Here is a 27,854-nt window from a genome sequence, read left to right as displayed (position 1 = left end):
GAAGAAGAGAAAAGCACTCTAATGACCACGATGAAATCAAGGTTAGTTTATGACTTCCATTAGTTAAAGGTGCTTTACTTATTTTGAACGTTGTTAGTCTTTATGGCCAAATTTTAGGCTTCATTTTTCTATGTCTACCTCAAGCTGATTTCAGATTTTCAATAAGAGTAAACAGTTTCTCAGAAACTGTTGAAAGGTGAAGCAAAGTCACTTGTTCACATAAAACTTTGTCTTCAGTTTTTACGTTGAAAAGATCTCACAGACACATCCTGAAAGCAAGCTTCACATCTAAATTTCTCGGACAGTTCTCTGAAATTGAGATCCTACTTTGGGACAAATTTGGGCATAGATAACAAACTTAGAAACTACTGAGAAACCAATTAACATAGCAATTTAAGTAGTGGCTTAAAGAATGACACTTAAAACATCCCTCTGAATAGAAATCCATCAGAACCTCCAAGATACCAGAATTACTTTTACAGGTCTTTTGGATAATCACTATGAGAAAAAGATTTTTAAAACACAATCTTATATTGAAAAACAAAACAAAACGAACAAGCCTTAGAAAAACTAGCACCCTCTATTATAACATACTTCTCTGTAAACTTAGAAAAGCAGCTGTCAAAGTCACTAAATCATTGAAAGCAGACACATGTCCTTGTGATGTTCCACAAAAAAAAAAAAGGGAAAAAAGTCAAACATCCTGGTCAGGTGTCACCTCCATTCTTTTTCTACTACCAAAAGAGTAGTAAATAAAACCTTTGGTGTGTATGTTAGCATGACAATGAAGCCACGATACTGTGTTTAACATGAGTCTGATGCTATGGCAATGAATATATTACTACAAATTTAGCAATGCTGACTTGGCCTAATAACACACAGGAGAAAAGAGTAATCAGAGTAAGTTCTCTTGGAGGGGAATAAAAAAAAAAAAAAAAGCCTCTTGAAACAACAGAGGATGTAGCGGCTGACACTGGGATAGAAAACTCAATTTCTAGTCCAATGGTTCAGGCTGCAAGGAGTACCTGATAGTTTCAAGTTATTCAGTTGACTCATCCAGCAGTGGGAGTCTTCATGTTAGTCTGCAGCATCAATAGGACAGAACAATCCTTGTATCAAAGCGCAATCCAACAGACCCTTCTAATGTACAAGAGGACCCTTTAGAACAGGATATGGTAGTATATTGTACCACTAGTTGTATTTTTTTTATTGCAACAATCTGAGTTTCAGAATTTCCCCATCCTATCCCTTAGCAACAAAAAGACAAAGCTCTTTTTGAGGTCACGTTATTCACAAAAACGTTGATAAGATAAACAGGCATTGTACCTTTTGTCAAAAATTTCCTCAAGTCCACCAGGCTTACGAATTACACAGTAAGCAACGCCTCTTCTACCTTATAATTTCTGAAGTTAAGAAAAACATCACAATACAGCCTTGACACACATCTCAGCAACCCAACTGCATAAAGTCCTATTGCTATAAGAACCAGCAAAGATGGGGCTAAATAGGAGGCCAGTTACAGGATACCAAGCTTTGAGGATTTACTGCGAAAAAGTATTAAAAAGAGCCTGAAGACTACAAAACCAAATAGAAGTTAATGCATGGGATGCTACTTCTGGACAACTGAAAAACATCACAAAATAACAGACAGCTTTCAAACCACTTTTGTGAGGAGAAACCTGGGTATGTTTCCTTAGAACATCAGAAAATACCTACTCTCAAACTGAACCTGGCCAATATAGTTTTGCTTTGTCTAAACTGGAAGGTGTAGCTGTGATGCATCAGAAAGGCAAATAATCCAAAAAACTAGTGGAGAAGAACTAAAGCCTTTGCAAAAATTCCTCCACCGTTTGAATTCTTGTTGACAAAAAGCATCAATGGAAAAAACGCGTAAAGTTATCCTTTCCTCATACATAAAAATATACACTAGACTTGTTTCAGTTATAATACAATGGTTGTTCTTAGACTATATTTTCATTACATATAAAAGTGTATCCAAATATTTTTATTTAAAAAAAAAAATCAATAATCCTGCCAGTATGGTAGAAATATCTACAAAGAAATCTTACATGAACATAGACAACACTATTCTAAACCCTTATATTAGTTATTCATATCGATTCTCTTTGTATGATCTGCAGCTAACACAAAAAAGTATTAAGGCACCAGAGTATCCCAGGTGAAATGTACTACTACTTTCTCATTAGTAGTTCTGTCTCTGCAGTTGTTAAGATCTCCCATCTGGATGCTTCTGATATGACATTTGAACACTACAGTCAACGTGTGGTTGTACTTTCAGAACAGAATGCCTTTTATTGTCTACACAAGTTCATTCACCTGACTGAAAGCAGGGATCAATGCAACAAGTTGGCATAATTTTGGAAGAATAACAATATACTGTGTTTATAAGATTCTCTATGCCTTCGTATCTGAAATGAGAAGAAACTGTGCCCTTTTGCATCTGAAAGCGATTAATGTCTCTGTAGTGTCAAGGTGTGTTATGAGTCTTATGCTGGTGGGGAAAAAAGACCACAAAAAAGTTAACAAGCAGAAGACAAGCATGAGTAAAGGGGAGAACTAGGGATAAATCTGCCCAAAAAAACCTCAAGGGAAGTGAAGAGTTTGAAGGTAATACAGAAACTAACAAAGTATCATTTCAGGTACTTGAAGAATCAAAAAAAAAAAAAGGATGTAGTCTTTAAAAACAAACACTGAACAGACTGGGTTAATTAGTCATCTGGAGGGCAGCTAAAGAATAACTGCAAGAGTCAGTCAAATACGATGCAAGGCTGACAGAGAAGAGAAAAAGACTTCCAGGGCCTTTTTCAATGTTGTTTTCAGCATTTGACAACACCCCCGATAGAGATAGGGAAGAGATAAACAAACAGGAATTCAATACAAGTCTGCAAAAAGGCAACGTTAAATAAGACTTGAACAGAACTGTTAAGTGAAGGCAGAAAACAGAGACAGAAGACTTCTTTCACTTTGAGAAGACAGTGGGCATCCAGGAAGGCACATTCCGTACTACAGGGCTAAAGAGAAAAACCCCGTGGCAAACAACGATGTAAGAACAGAGGAAACCACACAGGGAAGAGAAAGGACAGAACTCTGAGGGGTACTAAAAACAGGATAGGAAAGGAGCTATTTTAAACAATGTACATTGCAAGTCACATTAAAGATAATTAAGCCCAACATCCAAACATGTATTTATTTCATCATTTTGTTTATGCTCTGTAAAAGAGGGTTGCCGTGACAACAAATGCAACAAGAACTTTGTTCTGAAAATCCAAGACTTTTTATGTTTAACCATTGGCTACAACATTTTTTGAAAATGATTCAATATTCTTGAAAATATTGAGAGGCATTGTATGTTCCAACTAGGTTTACTGAAAGTAGATAGGAAATATTAGGTTAAGTTATTACCCACCATACCTCAAGAAGTAGCTATACTTCTCTGTAAGAAATCTGAAATTCAATAGCATGATGAACGGAGAGGAAGAAAACCAGAAATATTAACCATTCTGTGGAGACTTCGCCAGTCCGTTAGCAACAGCACTTTCTAAATGCACAGCACAAGTTAAATCCCAGAGCCACAAAAAGCATTCCTCCACTGCCATCTAGCCTCCAGTAATGAACCTACAAAAAAAGAAACTGAACTGGGGGGAGAAGCATTCTGCCCATCTTCCTGCAGAATTCCAGCAAAATTTAAGAATGTTTTATAATATTTTTTTTTTTTTTAATTTTTGCTCTTAAGTAGAAAGTTTCTGATTTGCTATAGAGGACAATAATAGAAAGCCATCAAGAGTAAGCATAAATAGTAACACAGAAGTAGCAGAGGCAGAAGAAAAGCAGTCCCTTCTACCCATTACTTCCAGCCTGTTTTCAGAAAAGTCTACCGGTATCAGAAGTTCACAGTTAGTCTGCCTACACATAATGGAGTATTTTACACTATAAAACAGTATGTAATTGCTATGGATACTCTTAACTGGCAAAAATAATTGTGAATGACTCTTACTCCGCTGATTTGCACTTGTATTAATAGTGCGAGGTTCAGCTTAAAGGAAAATAGGGAGGCTTCAAGTAACTCCCAGCTGAGAAAGGAACCAAACCATAAGCTCAAAATTCAGCAGAACAGCATGGTCAGGGCTGCTACCAGGAGGTCAATTAAGTTTCCTCCCTGTAAAAAGTTTTAGTTATATCCTAGCTAAGTTTTTGGCATAATCTGAATATGACTTGTTACACAGCATTAATGTGTTCTACTCTTATACAGTCAGCTTAATATACTTGTTTCTAAATAAAAACAAAACAATCCTCAAACACCTCCTAGCTAGTTTGAGTAATTCTATTTTGACCAACCTCTAAACGAACTGCTAACAACACAGGAAGCATCCTGTCACTTACTTGCACTGTTGCAAGAATACATTCTCACCACATTATCCTGATACATGGTATCAGATTGCAGTTAGTATCAATATGCCCTGGATGCATTGTTAACTGCTCTTGAAAAGAAAAGATGTCCAAGGACCCACATTTAGAGCTGTGGGTAAAGTAAGACTGAAACGGGTGTACGCATTTCATCCAGAGAGACCAAAGCTGTGTATACTACAAAAACAATTCACCTCAACATGTTTAAGGCACTGCCCCTCCCCTAAACCAATGTTCCCATAGCTTATTAGGACACAATTTTAGGTAAAAATGAAAAGTAATAGGAAACTGTGTGCCAATCTAGCTGGTTTTAATCAAGTTATCTGTAAAATGTTCAGAAACCCAGTTAGATGGGTTAGACGTATGTCTCAATTTGTTTATATATATATTTTTAAGATTGCTTTTCTTGTTTATACTGATAACTTTGAAAAATATTCCAACTTTGAGACTACTGTTCTCTTTGGGCACACGGTTACCCGCTCAGTATGGTTTGAAGATTTCCTAGGAGTAAGGAAAGCAACATTTGAGACTTCATGTAACTGTATTGCTGAGTTTAAGTAAACTAGAGTAATTCTGAAGTCCTTCTGTTATTGAGAGTGATGCTACTTGGTAGAATAAAGAAAAAAAATTGAAAAGGAATAGCTATAAGCTCACACTAAATGTAACACTGGCTATGCAGGTACCAACTCACACAGGAAAAGTCACTTAGAAGCTTATGAAATAAAAGTACTAATTTCTACCAGTATTTATTGTCAAATTTCACACAGCACCATATCAGCTGCTGCTCTCTCCCCCACACAAATTCAAAGCTATCATTAATGGCTACCACAAATGAAACACCGGAGTAGGAGTGAAGTTGCCTTACTTGATTTTACCAGCCAAAACAGCATGAGAAGATTTACTGTGTCAGTTCTGAATCAAGCAGCTCTCAAAGGCATATATGCTTTCCCATCCCAAAGGAAAAAAAGGTAATTTGCCATAAAAGCTTGTTCATGAAATGTCATGCCTCTCAAACCAACATCACAAGAGGTTTGTGCACTGCAATATAGCTATATAACCTCTTAATAATATTTGACAGCAGGGGACATGTACATCACACAAGACAGACAGAACCACTATTTCATTAAGTAATTCGGTTCCTCAGTGCCTCCCATTGCTGTAAGAGTTAAGCTCTGAGGCTGAAGACTAGAGCAGTGGTGGGAGGGTAGACAGTGGCTATTTTCACTCTGAAGGCAGCACCTCTGAAATCAGCCTCTGCTTTCGTGACATTTCCTTTCTCTGCCATGAGCAGAAAATGGTCTGTCAGGAAACTCCACCAAAAGCACATTGAGGAACCATGCTAACAGAACACACTGAAACAAGTTTGTACTCTTAGCTCCCTATTAAAACAAGTAGTAATATAGACCGAGTTCTACATAGCAGTTGCACAGTTTTCTACTAAAAGCTTAACTGTGGAAATGTTCATTAAGGATGCTCTCCCACAAATTTAGCATGTCCACAAATATTATCTATTGATAACGGAGACTAAATGCAAAAAGCTGACACTGACTTTTGAGGCTTTGAAATCAGAAACAAGAAATCTAATAGCTTTCCAAATATACATTTTTAGGCATAAGAAAGTTTTTTAGAAAATGAGAGTATGATAAAGAAATGTTAGAAGACAAGTTAGAACAGTACGATTCAAGTGAGCCAGCATCATTTTTGTCAGATTCTGGAACACAGCATGGACAAAAGACAAAAGACATCTGGACAAAAGAGCATGGAACTCTGACATGACCTTAACAGCTTAAGCAGAGGTTAGCAGCAACACCAGCATCAGGTAAATGGTACACAGATGCACGCCAATGAAAAACACCTTCCAAGGCTGACATCTGCATTAGATTCCAATTCCAGAATCACTGTATTTCTGAGCAGGAAGTTTGAGCCACTTTATACATTTTAGAAAACAGAATAAGACAAAGCTCTTGCACATGGACACCCTAAGCAGAAATGGCAGCTTACCAAGCTGCATACATACCAACAACGTATTTCCAAAAACTCATTTTATATCACAAGTAAAATTCAGACCTGGTGTTTGCCACTTTCTAGAATGCATCAGTAAAAGCTAGAAATCTCACAGAAGCCTTCCTGGGCTACTCCAGTGTCTCCTGACAAGAAAAATATTGGCCTACAAACCCAAAAGTCAGGCTTTCGGCTAAAGGAGTGTGAAGGACCAATGAATTATTCAGTCTGTCCTGCAAGACAGTGTTTCTTTGGTGACAAATGCAACAAATGAAAATTCTCCAGTATGCTGGGCACAGACAGAAACGTGTAAGGAGGTACAACGCAAATAGCAAACCCTCTGGGTTTGTTCTTAGTCCCTTCCTAGGAGGTTCACAGATACTTTTTTGTTTGCTACAGTGTGTCCGCATCCAATTACACAGACGTGACAGTGAGAATTTCAATTCTTGCCCACACAGATCCACATGCCTGCATAAGATTATTTCTGAAGTGCCTTTATCATTGGTTTGTTTGAATACTTTCTAGTTAATAAGCAGATAAAAATCACCTCCCCCTATGCTAGTACCACATTCTCACAGTCAGTCTCATTACCCTGACACACTAATGAATTCTAGTATCTATTCACATACCTATAGGGAGAGATTGGCTAGTTTCCTCCTCTGTGGTCCAGTTATGTTGCAACTGTGGCTAGATAAACTTCGAAGCAGCAAGAAAGACTAAAATGTCTGGGGTCTCACAGGCTTGTTAGGCAGCATCTTCAGGTGCCAAAAAAGGACCAGCTACCTCAAAATCAAAATTAATATCGGTATGACGAGATCCCCCAAGATTAGGGTCATTATACTTAATTAAATATTATTATACCACAGGAATAACGCCTTCTCCTTCCTTTCAACCTCACTCCTTCACTAAAGTGCTGAGCATCTAGATTCACGTAGCAGAAATTTTGAAGTCTGCAACTAGTTGTCACCATACCAACTTCTCTAACAAAGAAATAAATTTTAAAAAAAAACCAAACCACCACAAAGTTAAAACTGTGTCTTTATTAATGTCATAATGAATTCAAGTCAGAATGGCACTGACCAAGGGGAAACCATCCTTTGGTTTCAGGCACAGAACAAATTCAGACTCTTCTTAAGGAAATGCCCAATTGAAGTACACAAACTACTTTGAGGAGCTATCATAGGAGCTCACAATACAATTAATTCTCTGTATTAGTGTAACATTTTGTTAGTCATAAGACACATTATAACAAAGGAGGAAATGCAATTAGTCATCAACACTGCTAATCCGAGTACAGACTGTCAAAAAAAAAATACAAGCGTGTTTTTTTAATGATGTCCTCTGTTTTGAGAAAGATCTTTATTGTTCTTTGCTGAATCACATTAAGATTTTTGAGACAAAGATTTTAATCCATATCAAGATGCAGGTACAGTCTGCATAAAGACCAGAACTGCCAATGAAAGTAAGGTTTATGCAATAATATAGTCCAGAAAAGCAGTGCTGTTTCAGAAACTTAACAGGCAACTCCCACATACTCACATATATGAAAACTTACTCATTTAACCTTTGAAGAACAGAAGTACACTTTCTTAGGGAAAAGACCAGGAAATATTATTCTGAAATGAACTCTGAATTGGCTGCACATTATCAGTTTCAATCAACACCTCTGCTAATACCCAACAAAGTAGCACGACATTTGCTTTTCACATTTTTGATGTTCTAACTCTACCCATTGTTTCCTTCCATTAAAACAGAAAGCCAGCTCAACTACACTTCCTCTATCACACATCAATCAGCCAAACAAAAGCATAAAGAGCATACAACATGTGAAAAAAAATAAAGGAAGATGTGCTTTGAAGAAAGACTCCACATTTGTGGGAAAGAGATGGAACAGGGTCTGGGAAGAAGCCACATCAGCACATTTCTGCACTGCTTAAATCAGAACTGTGACACACCGGGAACAAATCATAAGAAATCCTTCCTCTTGAAGAATCTAAATTTGAGCATGAGGGATGAGTATATCAATAAAGTAATAAATACTGATAACACTAACCATTACTATCCATTTTTAATTCATGCATCATTGTAAAAAGCAACAAATAGACTCCATAAGACTCACTCAAGGTTACAAAGTGTGGCAGATCAGCAGTTGGGATCTCTTTACTCATAGATCATTAAGCTATTTTCTATTCTAATAGCAAGTACACTCAATCCATCAGTGAACAGGAACATTCAATTTATTCTGTTTCTTATTGGGTAAAGAGCTGAATGGCGTGCAAGTCTTTCCTGACTGGAACATCTCCGCTAATGGAGACTCTTAATATCAACTTGCAGACAGAAAAGCAAATACAAGAATGGGAAGAAAAAAAAGCCTTAGATGCTGGAAATCTAGAGGTTTAAGTAATGGCTTACATAAAGATACCATGAAAATCTAAATAAATTTAAGCATCTTTATTTCAATGATAAAATTATATGTATATATATTCTTTCATATGAAAAGGCAGATTTTACATCAAAGCAGTTATTTTTTTAACTTTTTTTACATTTACCTTCACCATCTTAAAATCTTCAGACATTTCACTTGCAGTATGAAAAGCAGAAAAAAGAATCAAATTTCAACTACCTCATTAGATGGAAACTGCTTTTTATGTGTGCTTCTTGTAACTAGCTTGCACCTGAAAGGCTCATTTCAAGGCTGCTCTTTTTAGAAAGTTATAGAAAAAAAAAGAAATGCCTGCGTCAAGAAAAGACACATACTTAGCTTCACTACGCCCTGTTAAATGGATGAAAATAAAGCACAAGACCTTCCGAATACTCTGTATGGAATGCCTCAATAAACCAACCACTAATGCTTATGAGAAATTTCATAAGAATGCAACTCATTTTCAGTGTACTACTTAAACTGTATTCAAGTCTGTAAACACTGCTTTTAATTCAGAAAGATTTTGTGCTGAAAATGCTTACAGTGGCTGTTATACAGTGCTGCTAGCACAGTATGGAGACTCAATATTTACTTGTTTGAAATTAGCATTGTACTGTTTTCAAAATAATTTCAGCACTTCTATCATAGTATTACATAGTTCCATCAAAAAGCCACACTGGGCAGGAGATATCTTATCTCAAATGGTAACTTCTAAGGTATTCACACTTCAAAGTCTCCCAAATACTGCTTTAAAAACAAGACAATCCTTATACATCTGAATAGTTGTTTTATTCCACACTTTTACACTATCTTAAGCTTACCTGCACTTGGATTTTTATTACAGCTGTAACAAAACGGTCCAAAAGTTAAAAAGCCCAGCTACTCATGGAACAAGAACTATGGCTTTGGCATTAAGCTGCCAAAGAGAATGTACAACTAAAGAAGGCAGAAGACAATACCTAGAACACTTCACTCTACAGAAGTAAATGTATTAGAAACACACACATTACAAGTCTGAATGCACATAATAAATTACTCACTTGAGAAATCAAACTGTCAATTTAAAGCTTACTATAAAGTCATTTTGAGAAGTAAATTATTTAAAAAAATTAAGGTAATTAACACTAAGTTATTGTAAATAACTAAATTACTGTAAGTAATTAGCAATTGAACTAAACAATGCTATTTTAGCAAGCTTATTTTCTCTTTCTCTAAGAAGCAGAGCATATTTCAGCATACTTCACTGTGAGTACTTATGCCTCTCGAACCAGAAAGCATTCTGCCCAGGCTCAAAAAGTAATACAGAATTGCTCTTTCCCAAGTTTCAATCACAAACGGGAAAATATACAACAAAACGAAAGAGTCTTATGAGATTTCAAAAATTACCCAGGAAGATGACAAATATTTCACTTTCCAGATAAAATTCTGGCCACATGTCAATAAATGACAGAACAGGTTCGTTCCAATGAGATTCAGATTTCATCCCAAGAGCAATTAAATTCTCAGCAAAGCAGCTAAAACCCATCTGTCTCTTCAAGCCAGTTTTCAATTATTCCATAATCTTATATCCTTATAATTACATTGATGCTCACTCTATATATACCCAAAATACTGGTTTTATTTACTTTAGTAAAAGTGAACACAACAAACATTCATATTGTTACTACAGTAAAAAGGGGTCAGAGGACTCGATCTCTTTTGTCTTTTTCTAAGAGAAGGTCTTGATCTGACCAGATAATACAGAGAACACTCATAAAAGTTTCCTGTCTAAACCTATTTGCCCAAATGAAATTGGTTTTAAAGAAAAAAAAATAAAACACAAAACACAAACACACCACAACTTGTTCACTAGAGAGTATTAGAGAAAAAAGTCAAAGCTAGTAGAATATCAGTTTGAATTTTTACTTCTTGCAAACTATTATGCACTAGAATATTGTAGTGTCTTTAAAAAAGCACATACCTCAGAACAGTTCACACAATAACAACTGTATCATCTACCCTATTCTTAATGTAAATAAGAACTTTGACTTTACAAAAATATTCAAAGCTTCACTCTGAAAAAATATGTATTAAAGCTTGCATTTCTCATGTGTCTACTTAATATTAAGGACAGGAGAAAACAAAACAGCTCAAACCTTGCTACAGCAAGAGTGCTACACTATTAGTTAAGCAAACGAGCGATGAGACTCCAGTTAGGATGCATGTTTTAGGCTACATTGCTTATATGTATGTTGAACAGTATTTCCAGACAAAAATTAATGAAAGCAAAAGTGTAGCAAGGTTGATATACTATAGTCCAAGTTCTCATTCCAAGGAATAGGGGAAAAAAAATTTGTTTCCTGCCCTCTGAAGTAAAATGACTTTAGTCCTAAGCAGCTATTTCAAAGATCACTGTAGAAGTTAGACATTCTGTCCTTCAGATGCACAACTACCAGACTTCCACTGAGGGAATGCTGACCCTCAGCTGCTAACTGAACAGCCACAAGCAAGCAGAATACTAATGCAGTCTCTCCCTTCAGTAAAACAGAATTCATCTATAGGAACCAAAACATCTTAAAAGTCTTGATTTCAGCTTGGATCTGTAAAGTTTTTTGGTTTAATGAAGACAGTTATATTACAATCATGAGCACAATCCAAACCTAGAGACATAGAAAAAGCGCAGATCCACGTTAAGGTTTTTTTTTTTGTTTCCCTTTCCTTCTGTAATCTAACTCTTAATTTTGTTTGCAAGGCTTTGTTGTTTTTAAATAATTGTAATCTAAGCTTCATTTATAACTACTTACTCAGTGTTAGTGAAATGAAGAGACATTTTAATTATAACCTTTAACTTGGTTGCTGGCCCAAAATTGGCTAGCAATAGAATTGATGAAAGCCTGTATTTGAGAAAAAAAAACAAATCAAAACACGAAACAACAACCAACCAACAACCAAAGGAAAAAACAAACCAACCTAAAAAACCCCCACAAACAAAACAGAGTAGAAGTTGTACCTCACATTGTTGAGCAGCTTTCCACCATGAAACAGTAGAGCAACTAGATGCTAAAATAAGTAGCTGAAACATAGGACATAAGCAAACAGTACAACTAAACTTTAAGTGAGAATACATAGGGACAAATATTGTCTATGTCACTAATTTACAGAGTCATCACAACTGCTCTGCTAAGCATCACTCATCTCACACAGCACTGAGCAGAAATAGCATTCACTGATTTGGTGCTCTGCAGTAAAGACCAGTTGTTGAAAGAAGTAAGGAATACCAATGAAATGAATGCTTAAAAACATTTGCAGGAGTTCATTTCTTAGCACGTTAACCGATGGTAAGCCTTCAAAACTGGAAATGAAACAAAAGTAGGGACAGTGGAATAAGTTATTTTCTGCTACACACTTAGAGAATAAAAACATCTTCATCCTGACAAGGTCTCAAAAAACCCATGCAAATCGTACTTAGCTGTAAGTCCCCATGGCACGGTCTTACGAGAGGTTATTTAGATTTGTATAACTTTTAAACCTCCAACAATGGATTGCATGTTTTCTCCATAGCTGTTGGCTCAGTTAGCGAAGGACAGAAGGACTGTCCTACAAGAGGCCAAATTTATTTTATCTTCCCTTCCCTGCTTATGTCCTTAAAACCAAGCTCTACTGAGAATAGCAGAGATTCTTCCTTTTCTGGGGGAAGAAAAGCAAGTAAAAGACTGAATAGCCAGCAAGCTCCTTCCATTGTCTTCCTATTCCGGTTGCCATTCCAGAAGCCTTGTTAAAATCACCTCTGCAAAAGCTGCGTTTTTAAAGATGGTCAAAACACTTTTAATCTAAGATCACCCAATAAGGGCTGCACTGCCATCTATAGAAGAGTTATCAAAAAGCATTTAATATTTGTTGTTGATACTAAGGATGATACAGCTTAAAAGACTAACAATACAACAGCGGGATGGAAATTAAGAAAAAAAGGGGGAATTTTACACTAAACCCCACCAATTACTCACCATCTAAATACCTGAATTGTTATTCAGCTACGTTGTTTCCACTCATCCCAGCCTGATGCCACAGAAACTCCAGAAGCAACTATCTGCTTTGGATATTTCCCTGGAAATATTAATTCCAAGGGATAGTCAGGCTGGCATTAGCTCAAGCACTCAAAATTCTTAAATCTGACTGTTGGATTGTGACACACAAATATAAACTACTTTTACCCTCACCATATTAGAGGATAGAAGCCACGTAATTTGATCACATATCTCCCAGCAATCAAAACGTGATATGCTGACTAATCACAGTAATTATTCTCAATGCCTTCAGTTCTATTTTTTTTAACCCATCTTTATATTCATTACCTGCAGAGAAAAGGAAAAACATGGAACAAAAGCTTATATTAACCTACGCAAGAACATAATTCTTCAGAAATAACAAAAAAACGTGTCAGAAATTCTTCTGCGTATTCAGATTGAAAATGATCAGTTTTTAATCTTTAGGTTAAAGAAATCAGTTATACCATGTTTTCTACCAAAACAAACAAGCACAGGGGAAAAAAAAAAACCAACAAAAAACCAACAACACCCCCCCCCAACCCCCACACTAAATGGCAATTCAACAAACATTGCACAGTTACCACTTCCCCTCAAAAAACCAAGCTGACTGAAAATATATTTCTGCCTTATACACATAAAAGATGTATTACTGATGTTTCTCTCATTTAAGATAAAAATTCACAGTACAGTAAGCACTGTAATTCCGGAACAGCATTAACAGGATAAAAATCAAAATAGGTGGAAAAAACACAACTTTATAGGTTCAGCAGTCTTACAACCTCCTCCGTCTCTCCACTTCCTCAAAACCTAGTAAGCTCATTCTTCCATTTTTAAGCCTTCTCCAAAAGCTATTTACTTTCAATAAAGGAAGAAATAAACCAAAATAATGAACCAAAATACCAAAAGTTTCCAATGTACCTCTGCTCCACAAGGCTTACAACAGCTTCCATCAGTCAGAACACAGATTGACTATCAATTCATACACATGCACAAATTACTGCATGGAGGTCACATGTATCAAAAACCTAGATACATAGTTCAAAAGCATGGGGAAGCAGTGTCTTTCATTTGCTTGATAAATTACACTGTATGTATCAAAAATATCCATATTTAAAATTTACCAAGGACAAAGTTTAAAAACTTCCTTTTTTTTCCCTGGCATGTGTATTCATGTGTCTGGGGAAAAGGTTGGTTGTTTTTGCAGTGGCCTACATTAAACATTTTTGTCCCCTATAAACACCAATAAAGCCACACAGCTCATACTGGAAGAGTCTCAAACTGCTTTTCCAAGCTGGCCACAATTACCACGAAAAGTTAATAACCATTTTCTAAACTCTTTTAAGCACTACATCCCAACGTTATAATTTAAGACAGAAAGCAAACAATACCACAAGCAGCTAAAAAGATACCAGGAATTTGTATGTAATTACACATAAAAATATAATTACATAGCTATGCCCAATTTTTCAGGAGAAATCTCTGCTTTTCTGCTCGGGCTACAGCAGACAACCCTACTAAAATAAGAAATCAAAGTCTGAGTAGGTGCCACAAAACCCCGTCCAAGTCCAAAACTAGTATTTTCCTCATGCCCACTGAAATCCCAAGGTTGGCTCCGACCTCAGCTGAGAGTCACAGCACTGCAACAACTCTCCATCCATTCTTTAGATTGAATGATGTTTCTTGCAAATCAGTTACAACTTCAGCAATAAGAAAAAGGTTGTCATGCATGTTGTGTAGTACACTTGAGACATACAAAGAGTCCTGCTAGAGTGAGCTACTACAGTCAGGTTATCTACCTTAAAGATTCTATGCTTGAACAAACTGAGAAATCAAAACTTCAGTTCAAAAGGGTCCCATATGTATAGAGTATAGAAACAAGGTGATGGAAGTAGTCAGATAGGCGATAGCTATTTTCGTACGTTTTCACTCCTAGGTTTAAAGATTCGTAGGAGATATTTAACCTATCATTTGCAGAAATTAATTCCTTTATTCTTCATGAGCACTACCATGAGATTGCATAAGGAAGGACCTGTTCTCTCCTAACTTGAGAATAAGGAAAAAGAATAACGTATGTAAACAGCCTAATCAAAGTCACCTGTCCAGAAACAGGAGTTCCTAAACAAGAAGTTTCAAAAAGCTATCAACTACAGAGAAAAGAGGAAACAATTATGAAGTAAAAAAATAAATTAATTCTGTTTTTAAAACATAGTTAATAAGCAATAAACTCAAAACACTAATTATGCAAATTATGGATGCAAATACGTACTATGCTGTTCATTTCTGAAGACTCATAACTTCCACATGGATGGACACTCCCAATAGGTTCCAACCCTTCTTCATCCCACATATACGTGCCATCAGAGCTGTCAGATGGAGAAAGCTCAAAAGAGGACCCAGCTCTGTAATTCACCTCCGGAGAAATCACGTTCTCAGAAGTATGCTTCGTGCTTTCGCTGTTGTCATCCACTGCTTAAAGAAAACAGGAATAGTTAAGATCCCAAAACCAATCCAATATTACAAAAATAACAGTTAAGATGCATATAATTGGTGCGTTAACTTTTCTGAAACTGTACTGTAACAGAAATATTTGAAAGCATTCGACAGTATTGTTCACTCAGCCTAGAGGGGAAAAAAGCTCAAGCTGGTTTGGTAGCTACAACTAAGTATCCTTCTAAACTACACCTTTGTTAGCCTTTTACACTGCACTAATTCACCCATTGTGAAAGCTACCTTCTAGAATTCTGTATCTTTTTATCATATTACATAGTGGGTCCAAACATAGATCCTTTGGATCCAAACTTTCAACTGTAACTTCTCTCAAAACGAATGTGTACTACGAGAAGCCCATCAGAGACTTGAAAACGTGGCTTTTAAAAACATCTGCTGTCTCCTCCACCAGTCTTTAAATAATTAATATAGCATGCATCTGGAAAAACAGCTCTCCCCCTCCCCCTCCAAAAAATGGCATTCCTATTTATAATGTAACTGATTTAATTACATGCCCTACACTTATTCCCATGACACAGAAGCAGTTACAGCAGTTCTAGGCCTACAGAGGCAGGGTTGGGGGGAGAAATTTTCTTAAACGATCACCAGCCCAGAGAAATTAATAGCAAAGCAAGGATATGAGGAAGCCCACAACCATATCGCAAGCGTGGTTAAAGGAGGTGTCATTCATTCTTATCCTGAAGAAAGAGCTCTTCAAAGTCAGGCTTGGGAAAGATAACTATCATGCAGAAAAAGCACTGTAACAAAATAAATGGGCCTGCATAGAGCCAAGTTCCATCCTGAAACAATTCACAAGCAATGGGCAGTTATATAGAACAACTTAATTACAGTTTCAGAATCTTGATTTAGTACCTAGAATTTCAAACAGAACATAACAAAGTATTTACCAGACACGTTTATATCAAGCCAGTCATCAGCATTACAGCAAGATCCTCCACTTCCCTTGAGGGAAGTGAATGGCTCGATGGATGTTACGCTCCCATGCTCTAACTCTTGAAGGCTGCTCTCCTTTTGCTGTATTTGTATAGTTCTGTTTGGATCTTCTATATCTATGAAATCATCACTGAAGTCTTCACTCAAGTCATTTTTTTCAGAGGATGACAAAGAAGATATAGATATTTCATCTCCATCATCGCTCATACACATGACTTTTGACCCATGTTTTCCCATACTTTCATGCAGGCCCTCATCAGATTCTGTTCTTTGAGCACTGCTCTCTATAACACTGTTTTTCTCAATTGCTCTTGTAATATTTGTTGAAATTTCAGAGTTCTCCACGATGCATGTGTCAGAAGTTGTACTTTTGCTGCCATCCACAACGATATTTCCAGCAAATCGCTGCCTGGTAGGCTTCAGCAGAGAAGGCCGACTTAATCTGTATCCAAAAGAAGGTGCTGACCCAGATCCATTCGACAGTGGGGGCTTCTTTGAAGGAGCTGACACACCAGAGTAGGTCCTGGTAAATCCATACTTCATAGGTTCATTTCCATTGGGTACATCCAACTGACGTGCATTTCTTGACAACAAAGTTGACCTCTGAGATGTCCTGGCAGCTAGATTTTGACTATGATAAGGCCTTGTAAGATCCACAGCTTTATTAAAGGAATGTGACCTGGTTAAAGATGCAGTGGGAAGGAAAGAATTCTGAATGGAATGTGAAAAACTTTGCGACCTTACCATTTTTTCACAGGAAAAAGCCCTAGTATTGTCTGTAGATTGAGCCAGACTTTCACCTGAACTTGTCCGTGTGGCACTGGAATTAGCTCTAGGTCTCTGCAAACCTACCATGGGCCTATTTCCATAAAATCCATTTAAATGTGATTTTGGAGCATTGAGTCCGGAATATGAGGTCCTTCCTGACAGGGTACCTTTGGCAAATTTTGCTGAACTAGAGAGTCCAGACAAAGACTTTGGGTTTAATTCCTCAGTAGAAGATACAAACATATTGGTTTGCTTTGCTGCTTTTGATGCAACCGAAGCAGTATTGTTCAAACCCACCCTGAGCACATCATTACCCAATGCTCCTTGAGACTGAGAACACTTCTCAGAATCAATTAATTTTTCATTAGAGTTATGTTTAGAGTCAGTCTCTCTCCCACTTTGATCATGAAGTTGGTATTTATTTGATTTTTTCCAGTTGAAAGAAAAGGAAGACATGCGAACAGTGCCATTGTGCTTGCCGAAATTTTTACCACCATTATTCCCTGCTAAACTAACAGCCGTCCCATTTGGCGTAGGTTGCAAAACACTTCCTAAAGTTTTCGTTCCATATTTCGGTAGCCTGGAAACCAAGGATGTCCTGATTTGATTTTTTTCTTCCATGAGCTATTGGGCACATTGGTCCTTAAACGGTGCTTGAATCTAAGGAAAAGAAAAAAAGAATATCAGACCTGAACCACACATTAGACAACATAATTTTATATACATTTGCATCTATGTTTACCACATTCCTGGGCTTAACTATACCATGGTGATACAAAGTAACCCAGACAAACTTTGTGAACCACAGAAGTATCTGTCACTAGGAGCTACTTGGCAGTAATATATTATTCAGGTCACACCTCCCTCGCCCAACTTTCATTAGTTAAATAAACTGCCATTTTTTTTGTTCTTCCTTTTGAAATCTATAAAATAAGCTTAAAAAGGGATTGGGGCTTTGTTTCCCCATTTACCTTATTTGAGCAAACTGAATTTTTCAATTGTGTTACAATTATTAAGTTAAACACTTAAGACAGCAATGTAAAACCTTACGAACTATAACAAAGTCTGACAAAAAGCTATTTTTTTTTTAAATTTTTTTTTGTCAGTTTCCACAATGCCTATGTGATGAGATACAAAATAATCACTCATCATCCTCCTTCACCACAGCATTTTTTTTCCATATCTTATTGATATTCCTAATTCAAGAGGAACATTCCTAGCCATTTTTTACTCTTTGTATGGAAACTGTAGTCTATTTTGGTCATCATCTTATTCATGTAGAAGACTTGCAGTACAGGGCAACAGTTGCGTAAGGTCAGTGTTAGTAAGCAAATTTAAAAGTTTTAATTCTGTGCAGTGATACATGAAGACATAACTCTAGCTAAAAAAGTATGAGATAAAAACATAATTATAGCATTCATACAGTCCCTTATATCTTGAATTTCCCTCCCATCCACCTGATTTGGAATACAGGGACTCCACTGCAGCCTTTAATGAAGATTTGTTGTATCTCAACTTATAGTCATGTCATTTTGGGCAATTTTATATCGCATTCACTTTATAAAGCCGTACCTGCTTTACAGGCATATCTTTGCCTCAAAAAAATTTTTGCCTTGAGAATTTCAACCTCTTTGCTTTGATATACCGCTTTTTGTTTCTTCCACTCTCACCTACATACCCGTCCTACTATTTGGACAACAATTTATGCCTCTATCACCCTTTTGTACAGTACTTAGTCTGTTGTTTTGCCTGGCTATACAATACAAACAACTCATCTAAATGCTATTATTAAAGACTTGCAAATAAGATAATAAGGCCTTGAGAAGTCTCCAAGTTTCAATGTTGCATCTTAAGACAAGTTTTACTCTTATGTTAAATTCTGCATTTGCAAGACCAGATTTCTGTTTTTTCAAGACAGTTGTAAAAGGATATCTTGCTTTTGCCACCCAGTGGTCTTACAACAGTGTAAAGACACAGAATTTCAGTCATTCACATGTCATTCCCTGAAACTATTAGCTGTGTTTCTCTTTTCACAGACCTACACGTAACGTAGCTGGCAGGACTGAAAAAAACCCTGAATTTTTCTTAAACCATAGCAATCATGATGAGAATCAACACACAGCAAGCAACATTATACTTACTCAAGGTACAGAAAATACCTTGTGTAACCACAGCAAGCATTACCTTGAAGTGAGTCACTCCCCAAGCTGCAAGACCTCACTAAGAAACACTTAAGATAAAAATCAAAGTGGCATTAAATTCATGCAAACTGAAGTACCCTTAGGATTTTGTAAATGAATAGGATGCCCCACAGCTGTACTTCTGGAAGTAGATCTTCATTAAAAAGATACAAAGAGAAACATACTCAGAGACATGGCTTTTTAGGGGGTCTTACGGGTAGTGAAAATATCAGAATCCACATCCTACAACTGGTAGAGCACATTTCCATTTGGAAACGCACAAATCCAGAGTTTTCAAATACCAAGTGCAGTCTTGCACACTGGAGACATAATCCTCACCTAGGCGTAATGAAGAGGCACAAAAGTATTTCCCCCCAGCAACAGCAAAACATTAAACTCTTTATGTATAATATGTGCCTGTATGTGAATTTATGTATCTAACATTAGACTTATCTCAAAAACACTATAACCAACACCGTCGACTAAGAAGAGCGTTCACAGCATCTCATTCATGTATCTGTACCCATAGTAAAGAAACTTGCCTACTGTTTACCTGTGTTTCTTACAAATGAAAAAAATCATTATTCTTTAATATCAAAGATAATTACTTTATGTCAAATATATGGAGTAGAGGCAATAAAGTACACTTTTTTAAAAAAGAAAACTTCCATGCATAAAAAATGGCCTTTAACATCATAATGAATTCATTCACAGCAAGAATCATACTGCAGATCTATCAAAAGATAATCCAACTCCAACAAAAAGGCTCAAGTCTTGTAAAGAAACCTTCCAAATTAAAAAAGTTCAATTAGAAAGCTGCTAATTTAACTTTCATGCTTTATAGATAATTCCCATTCACATCTGTCTACCATCTCTTAGGTGACTGCAAAATTTAAATGAGGCCATTTAATTAGATTACTTTAATCCTCCATCAAGTGCTGCAAATTAAACTTGAAAAGACCTTTCAGTTTGCTAGGAAGGGTGCTTGCTCATTTATCCTTAATTAGGGAAGGACAAAACATTATTTTCAAGAAAACTGTACTGATTGCTTAAAACACTTGAGATAATTAAATTAAAAGACGAGCAATACTTGTCTGTCTTTTATTAACTGTAACTACTGTGTCACCTTTTCAATTCGAGGTTGCATTTGTTTCCTTGAAATACAATGCCACAGGAAAAAAAACCACCCAAAACTCAACAGTATCACGTCTGGCAGATGTTACTTTTCCCATAAAATGGGAAATTTTCTTATGAAGTTCTCTTAAACATCCTCAATATTGATATATATTTACTACTAGAAATTACACTACCCTAACAATGAAATCCCCTTATCAAGAAGCACAATACCTGCAAGTTACAGTATGATTTCTGCATCCCACAAAACTCAGGTTCAATACATTTTAAGTCGTATTCTGCTATATTATAAAGAAATTCAAACTATTTTGAGACTTCAGCAGTCTATGGATTTTTTAAAACAGACATTTGGGCAAAGGAGTCATACATGCTTTGCCTCGGGAAACACATTATCTAGTGCACACAAGCCTAATCGGGAATTAAGCTAATTATAGAGAGCCTAGTCTTACATAATGATCCAGGGAAAAGGAATTAAAACTTACAGACCCTCCCTGAAGTATAATCTGAATTAACTGGAAAGCTGCTACATCCTTACCTTCAAGGATATTCAAGATCCTGGTGATAAGCAAAAGGATATTCACTCTCACTCTTTGTGCTTTCTGTATAGGATTATTTACACCTCAACAAGATCCTCCAATGTTAGCTTCAACTAGCAAACACAACATTCACTTTTATTTCACTCACAGTCTGTTTCAACAACACTAGGAAGACCATTTCCTATATATTAGCTTCTCAGCAAAGTTTAGTTTTGCATCTGAGACTCCACCCTGCAAGTTGTGGAATGATTATTAGAGCAGAAGACAGCTTAAGGTTCATACATTTCAATGTTGGGGCAATGTAAAGTATTGTGATCCCTATGATCTATGCCATCAGAGAGCTAACAGCATTTTCAAGTACCAAACAGATTACTACAAGTGGGACCAAATCCCCCTCCTATTGTCATAGCAGTGTGGAATAAACAGCTGCCGAATGAAACATTTCTGACAGACTGGTGACAGACGAGAGCAATTCTGTGGAACTATTGCTATGCCAACAGTTACAGATGTATGTTTCATTCTTCTTTGCAATTTAAAAGCCACCTAAACAGAACTACTGAGTAGCTAACTTGAGATGCTCTTCAGAGTGCTACTTCCTCCCCAGGGTGAAGAATTTTTTTCTTGAGGCAGAGACAAACATAAGTTTGTGTAACAGGATTGTGCTGGAAAACGAAGGTAGTCAACACCTCCTTACTACTCCTGGATAACAAAAACGGTACTTTCCTGTAGGTCTGTAAGAAGCTGGCAGCTACAGCAGCACACAAGCTTCCTTACCTAACCAGAAACATTATGTCCATCGGTGTCCATATATTAGCAAACACCAATTATTAATGGTATCTGGTGTAGGCAGACTGACAGAACAACTGCTACGAAGTTCTGTGAATAAATTAATTATTCATATTTCTGCCATCATGTGCTAGATGTTACTGAAGCCAATGAAGTTTAATGACCATATTTGCCAAGCCAGACCTTATACTCCTATTATTTGCCTTCTGCAGAAGGCCTAAGAATTAAGATACTACCTAATTCTACTTGTTCGGCTCAGTGACAGGTGATCTAAAGCAGCAGTTTACCAATATTCATGCATATTTATCTTGCCAACTCTACAGTGCTAGAATTTCAAGGGCCCTTCATTCTTTTTCCTAGAAACCAAAAGCACTTTTCTAGTATGCAAACAGCACAGAGCAAAAAGCTTACTTGGCTACAGCACTACATCAGGGCTGAGAAAAGACCTGTTAACTACTGCCCAAGCAGCACAGAAAATGAGTGAAGCCTACCCTTGGGAACTGAAGAGCAAGTGGCAGGCAACAAGTGGATGGTTTGAGGCAGGCACAGTCTACTACCTCAAGTAACAATTATATCCTGTTTTCTGCACCACACTTCTAACGGGAGAGCCCTGCTGAAATATGAGACAAAACCAGCTCTTCAGGGTGCTACGGACATGCTTCACAACAGGTGCTCTTAACTTCACACTGCTTTTCATGATAACTAAGATGCCCTCCACACACAAAAAAAAACACCCCAAAGCCTTGCCAATTTGAAAAAAAGATTGTTGTTTACTTGTAATTATCATCTGCTGAATCTACATATACCACACGGCCTTTGTGAATTTAAGTGCAGGTGTATTTCAACTCTGTCCACTGTGCATCGCTTATAAAAAACAACCTCTGTACAGCTCTGGGTTTTAACACCACAACTTTTAGTTATCTATTTTTCTATTCAGGACACGAAGAAAGCAGAACTTTCTTAGTGAAACTTAGGCATACCATAAGAACTACTTTTCATGAAAGTGTACTTAAAAAATGCTTTAGGGCAGTTATGTGAAAATATCTTATTTCCACCAGCATAGGGAGGTACTGTTGCAGGAGGCCCCTGCAACAGATGCAGCAAAAGGCTTCTTTAGCAAGTACTTCAGAACACCACAAGACATGTAGCACGGCTGCAAGTTAATTTTCAGCTTTAAGAGGACCACGGGAGCTTAACAGAATGAAAGAAACTGGCAGGAGATCTAGCTAGCAAACACCTGCTCTGAGCAGGACAAGCCCTGAGGAATTAAAGAAGATGAATCCTGAGGAAATTGTGCATGTTGTATGAATTAAGTGGAATCAGAATACAACTAGAAATTCTGATGGCTCCAAGATGGAAGTGCTGAGTATTTACAACTGTCGCATATGCTTTTGTGTTATTTACCCTGCACAGACGGGCTCCAGTTCAGTCAAAAAAGCTGCCTTCTCTCAACTCCAAGAAGCAGTAAGATTTATCAGCTCTGCAGTAAAATCCTCCAAGCCTGCCATCCTTGTCCTCTCTTCAATGTCTCCAAAACAACTCTGTTCTTGAATCATTTCCCAGTGCTTTATGAAGGCATCCATGAATTTTAGTGTCTCTCCCTCTCCTATGTCCAAACTGCACAGTGATAAGTACTAGCATCCTTGACAGTCTGCCTTTTGAAGGTACCACAGTCACAGAGTAAGAAATTCCAAGACACTTAATGCTTATTCTGTTTCTCTGAAATCATTTTGTTCTTCTGTGTTCGAAGTTGTAAGATTCTGTTTCCAGATCTCAGAGAGCTTAGAGGTAAGTCCTTTTCTATTCTTCTTCCCTCACGCTTAGGTACGCTTATGTTCTACCCACTTGTAAAATTTGGTCTATCAAACACCAAGCAAACCAGTTATCCAAGCTGCTGTTGTGCTGAATTTTATTTACTGTCGTGCTGAATTTTATTTACCGTCAGTCAGAATGCACTAGGGTCAAGGAATATAAGCAGAGCATGATAATGAATAGAGATAAAGGGAGGAGAGAATAAGTGAAGAGATTGGGGCTTCTGTATTTCTAACATTGAACAGTATCTTTAGCAAATACAGCAAAAAGATATGACATTCCTTGCAATCTTTAAAAGCATTGTTGTTATTCATCAGAATACGGTTTGTTAATGCTTTGTAAGGCTAGAGGACACAAGCACTTACTGGAGAAAAGGAAACAGGGAAATGCAGCTCTATTTTGTAGAGGAAAGCTACCAGAATACTCCCAGAATCAAAAACTCCATTCACATCCCTTAGGGCCACACTCTCAATTCACTCTGCCATTAATGCATTGAATATCAGGCAACGCAAGTAACAAAAAATGGGCTAAGTGCTATCTGCCCAGAAATGTATGCTTTGTAATAGTTTGACCGCTTGTGCTTTGCATATTAGTAAAATAGAGACTATACATTTTAAACCCCATTTTTACATCAAACCTTACCAAAAGGTTGAAGCAAAACAGGATTTGAGTTATCATAAAACCCTAAATTTTATTTAAAAAAATTTACAAGTAAGACCTATGCTAAGTTTTCTCAAATAAGTAAATTTGCCCTGATTTTTGGCATTCTTACATGACTAATAAGGCAGAAAGCAGTCAAGGTCCAGATGCTTAGCCAGCTGCAGCAAGAGAGCAGCTCCAGTACAAAGAAAAGAAGATGGATGAAGATACTTGAGGGCTTGGACATATTACTGCCAATAGAAGAGAATATCGGTGCCTGCAAAAAGGAAGAAATAGACTTGAAACAGTGCACTTGCATGTTCCTCTTAAATGTTTACATTGTTATAGTTCATTCATAAATGAGACATGAAATGCAGTGACACTTACTCTTTTCTGCGTTAGTGCTGACAGCCTAACTGTTCTCAGGGACTGAGGTCAGCTAGCAATTGAAATAAAGCATTGCAGAGGCACAACTCTCTGAAGCTGCCAATCATCTGATGGACCCTCTTGGAGGAAGTCATCAACTCCCTCCTTCAAAAGATCTACTCTTCTTGACACAGCAGAGATAAAGCACAGGTCTACTCTGTCAAATTTCTGCAAAGTGCCTTTAGTTAGAGCTAAAGGTGGCTCAGTCACTGACAGACATGTGACTTTCCTTAAGTTTGCTTTTGTGCACTCTTCTTATCATTCATCCAAATGTAGCAGAGTCGTACCTTGTTAAATCTGAACTAGCGATGTCAACTCTGCACCTGCAAAACCAACTCTTCAAAACACAAGATCCAGAACACAGCAAGGCTTTCACTGGAAATCCAGAGAGCACAAGGCACAGCTGACAAAAACACCACATTAGGCATGCTGACCCCAAGAACAGCTTTCAAAGCACTGTAAGACGTGGTCGGGATACACTGTAATAAATCAGAAGCAGAAACAACTGACATAATCATGACTGATATACTTAGCTTCAACACAGAAACAATTCTGCTAGAAGGAATTAAATTATGTGGATTACTTCATTTGTTATGTTACACAAGGAACAGCTTTCTGTTAACAGCACCAATTCAACAGATTCAACCTTAGTGAGCACATCATGTAGACCAAGCTTCTTCAGTAGAGTAGCTTAACAGCTCTTAAACTGCAAAAGATGTATTGTTCTCAAAATCTTTGGTCGTGGAGAGATACAAAAAGCCTTTATTTGCTTCAATTCTTTGATGACATTCACTTTAAATTGTCACCAAATTTGCAAGGATAATAAACAAAAGGGAAAACCAGACTAAGAAGAGACATACGCTGTCTGTCTGCCTTAAAGATCTAATGCTCTGCAACCTAAAGACAAAGTTGAACAGCTACAGTGAATAAAAGAACTAAACTATCATATTACTCAAGCATTATTAACACACACACACAGAAGTACTGGGACTATAAAGCACTTCTATATCTAGGTTACTCTCCTATGCTGTCTTAACACTTGCATGTATTTGACAAGATTGCTATCCTGGAAGATGGCCCATGATTGTGTATATGAAAGTGCATGTGTACATGTATAGAATCATAGAATGGTTTGGGTTGGAAGGGACCTTAAAGATCATCTAGTTCCAACCCCCCTGCCATGGGCAGGGACACCTCCCACTAGATCAGGTTGCTCAGAGCCCCATCCAGCCTGGCCTTGAACACCTCCAGGGATGGGGCTTCCACCACACCTCTGGGCAACCTGTTCCAGTGTCTCACCACCCTCATGGTGAAGAACTTCTTCCTAACGTCCAGTCTGAATCGACCCATCTCTAGTTTTAATCCATTCCCTCTGGTCCTACCATTACCTGACACCCTAAAAAGTCCCTCACCAGCTTTCTTGTAGGCCCCCTTAAGATACTGGTAGGCCACTATAAGGTCTCCTCAGAGCCTTCTTTTCTCCAGACTGAACAACCCCAACTCTCTCAGACTGTCCTCATAGGAGAGGTGCTCCAGCCCTCTGATCATCCTCGTAGCCCTTCTCTGGACACGTTCCAGCACGTCCATATCTCTCTTGTAGTAGGGGCTCCAGAATTGGACTCCAGGTGGGGTCTCACGAGAGTGGAGTAGAGGGGGAGAATCGCCTCCCTCAAGCTGCTAGCCACGCTTCTCCTGATGCGGCCCAGGATACGATTGGCTTTCTGGGCTGCTGGTGCACACTGATGGCTCACGTTGAGCCTCCCGTCTACGAGCATCCCCAAATCCTTTTCTTCAGGGCTGCTCTCAAGCCAGTCGCTGCCCAGCCTATATCAGTGCTTGGGATTGCCCCTGGTCTTTCCCATTTGACGTAGATAGCTGCCTTTCAGAAAGGTTTTAAAGGCAAATTAAATTCTATGCTGTAGTTAAGATTGACTGAACAATCCCAAACATCAATTGCAGCCTAGAACCCAAGCTTTCTAGAGGTGAAGTGGCAGATCGCAATCTCTCCTTTCAAAAACTTTGTGATTATGTCAGTATGAAAGCAACTGAGAGCAGAAACAGATCACTGCTTTTGCTGATGGTATTATTCCTTCAGCAACAACATTTCATGTTGGTAATTTCAATCTTTCTCAATTTATTCTTACAGAACAGATTAATCTGTCTCCGAGTTCAGACATAAAAGCAACTCTGCAAACAAGCAGGAATTATCTGCTGTTGTCTGGCAAATATTTCACTGAAAATAGAAGAGCCTCCCTTTTCCCTCGGAACTATCCACTGTCACCAAAAGATTCAAACACACCACTCCTGTCTCTAATTCTACTAGGAAAGACTTAACTTCACCATTGATTCAGTAACAAACTAAAGTGTCAGCTTCCAGTTACCCTTTTGTGCTACTCGAGTAACGCACGCTACCTGGAGCAGGATTTTCTTGCTGATAAGAACAAGCAGGCTGGCAACCAAGTGAAACTTTGAATACAACTGATTATAGATGGAAATATCACTTTTTAGACTTTTGTCCATTGTACTCCTACAGTTTGTTTATTCATCTGATGCATCTTCTCCATATAAGATCACTGAGCTATCTTGAGCTAAACCCCTCTTATGGTGGTAACAAACAGATATTGTTCAATACATTTTTGTAGTGATTATATAATGACTAGTGACAAAAACAATACTACCTGCCTGAACCACCACTGAACACTTTATTTATGTTAGTAATTTAAGATTAAGAATTCCCATTAGTTTAGATCTGCTACAAGGCTGTGCTTACCACCAATACATAAGATTATTTTTTCCCCTCCAGTCACACATGCTTATTCTTTCTACTGCTGCCTGAATAAGAATTCTAGTTATAAATTAAGCTGAATGACAAGCAGAGATAATTGAAGGAGACTGCATGTAATTCATTGACTCACTGGTACTGAGATAACTTCAGTAAGCCTGAAGAGGTTCACAGGTGATAATTGAGCAAGACTAGACAAGAAACATCAGTAGGAATCCAGAAGAAAATAGTTTGGGGAATTTATTTCCCACCTATTGCCAATGCTATTTTAACATAGTTTTTGTCAGATCACAACCTTAAGAAAAGAACATGTCAAACCACTGCTACAGATTTATTTTTTTTTTTAAATCATATTGTTAAGTCAGCCACTGCTGGATTAAAAAAAAAAAAAAAAACTAGAAAAAGGACTGACAAAGAAAATCCCTAAAACTTCTCTCATGAAAAAGAGAAAGTGAACCCTGGATAAGCTTGAAATAT

The 27,854-nt window shown here is 37.4% G+C and overlaps 1 protein-coding gene across 10 annotated transcripts in view; it reads right to left on the bottom strand.

Moving 5' to 3' along the window:
• Positions 1 to 27,854, bottom strand: part of CCSER2 (coiled-coil serine rich protein 2) — a 73,561-nt gene that overhangs the window by 40,917 nt on the left and 4,790 nt on the right. For 5 of the 10 annotated variants that reach the window (XM_074590079.1, XM_074590072.1, XM_074590076.1 and 2 more), the window contains 2 exons: positions 16,269 to 17,742; positions 15,140 to 15,342 (listed from right to left, as the gene is read on the bottom strand). In XM_074590079.1, coding sequence (XP_074446180.1) covers positions 15,140 to 15,342; positions 16,269 to 17,703 — 1,638 coding nt within the window. In that variant the 5' untranslated portion in view covers positions 17,704 to 17,742. The remainder of the gene's footprint in view (positions 1 to 15,139; positions 15,343 to 16,268; positions 17,743 to 27,854) is intronic. The other 5 variants (XM_074590080.1, XM_074590074.1, XM_074590082.1 and 2 more) reach the window with 1 other exon arrangement.

The sequence above is a fragment of the Larus michahellis genome, chromosome 6, assembly GCF_964199755.1.
Source record: "Larus michahellis chromosome 6, bLarMic1.1, whole genome shotgun sequence".
Lineage (NCBI taxonomy): Eukaryota > Metazoa > Chordata > Aves > Charadriiformes > Laridae > Larus > Larus michahellis.
The sequence above is the reverse complement of the archived record's forward strand: the minus strand, read 5'-3'. Positions and strand labels throughout refer to the sequence as shown.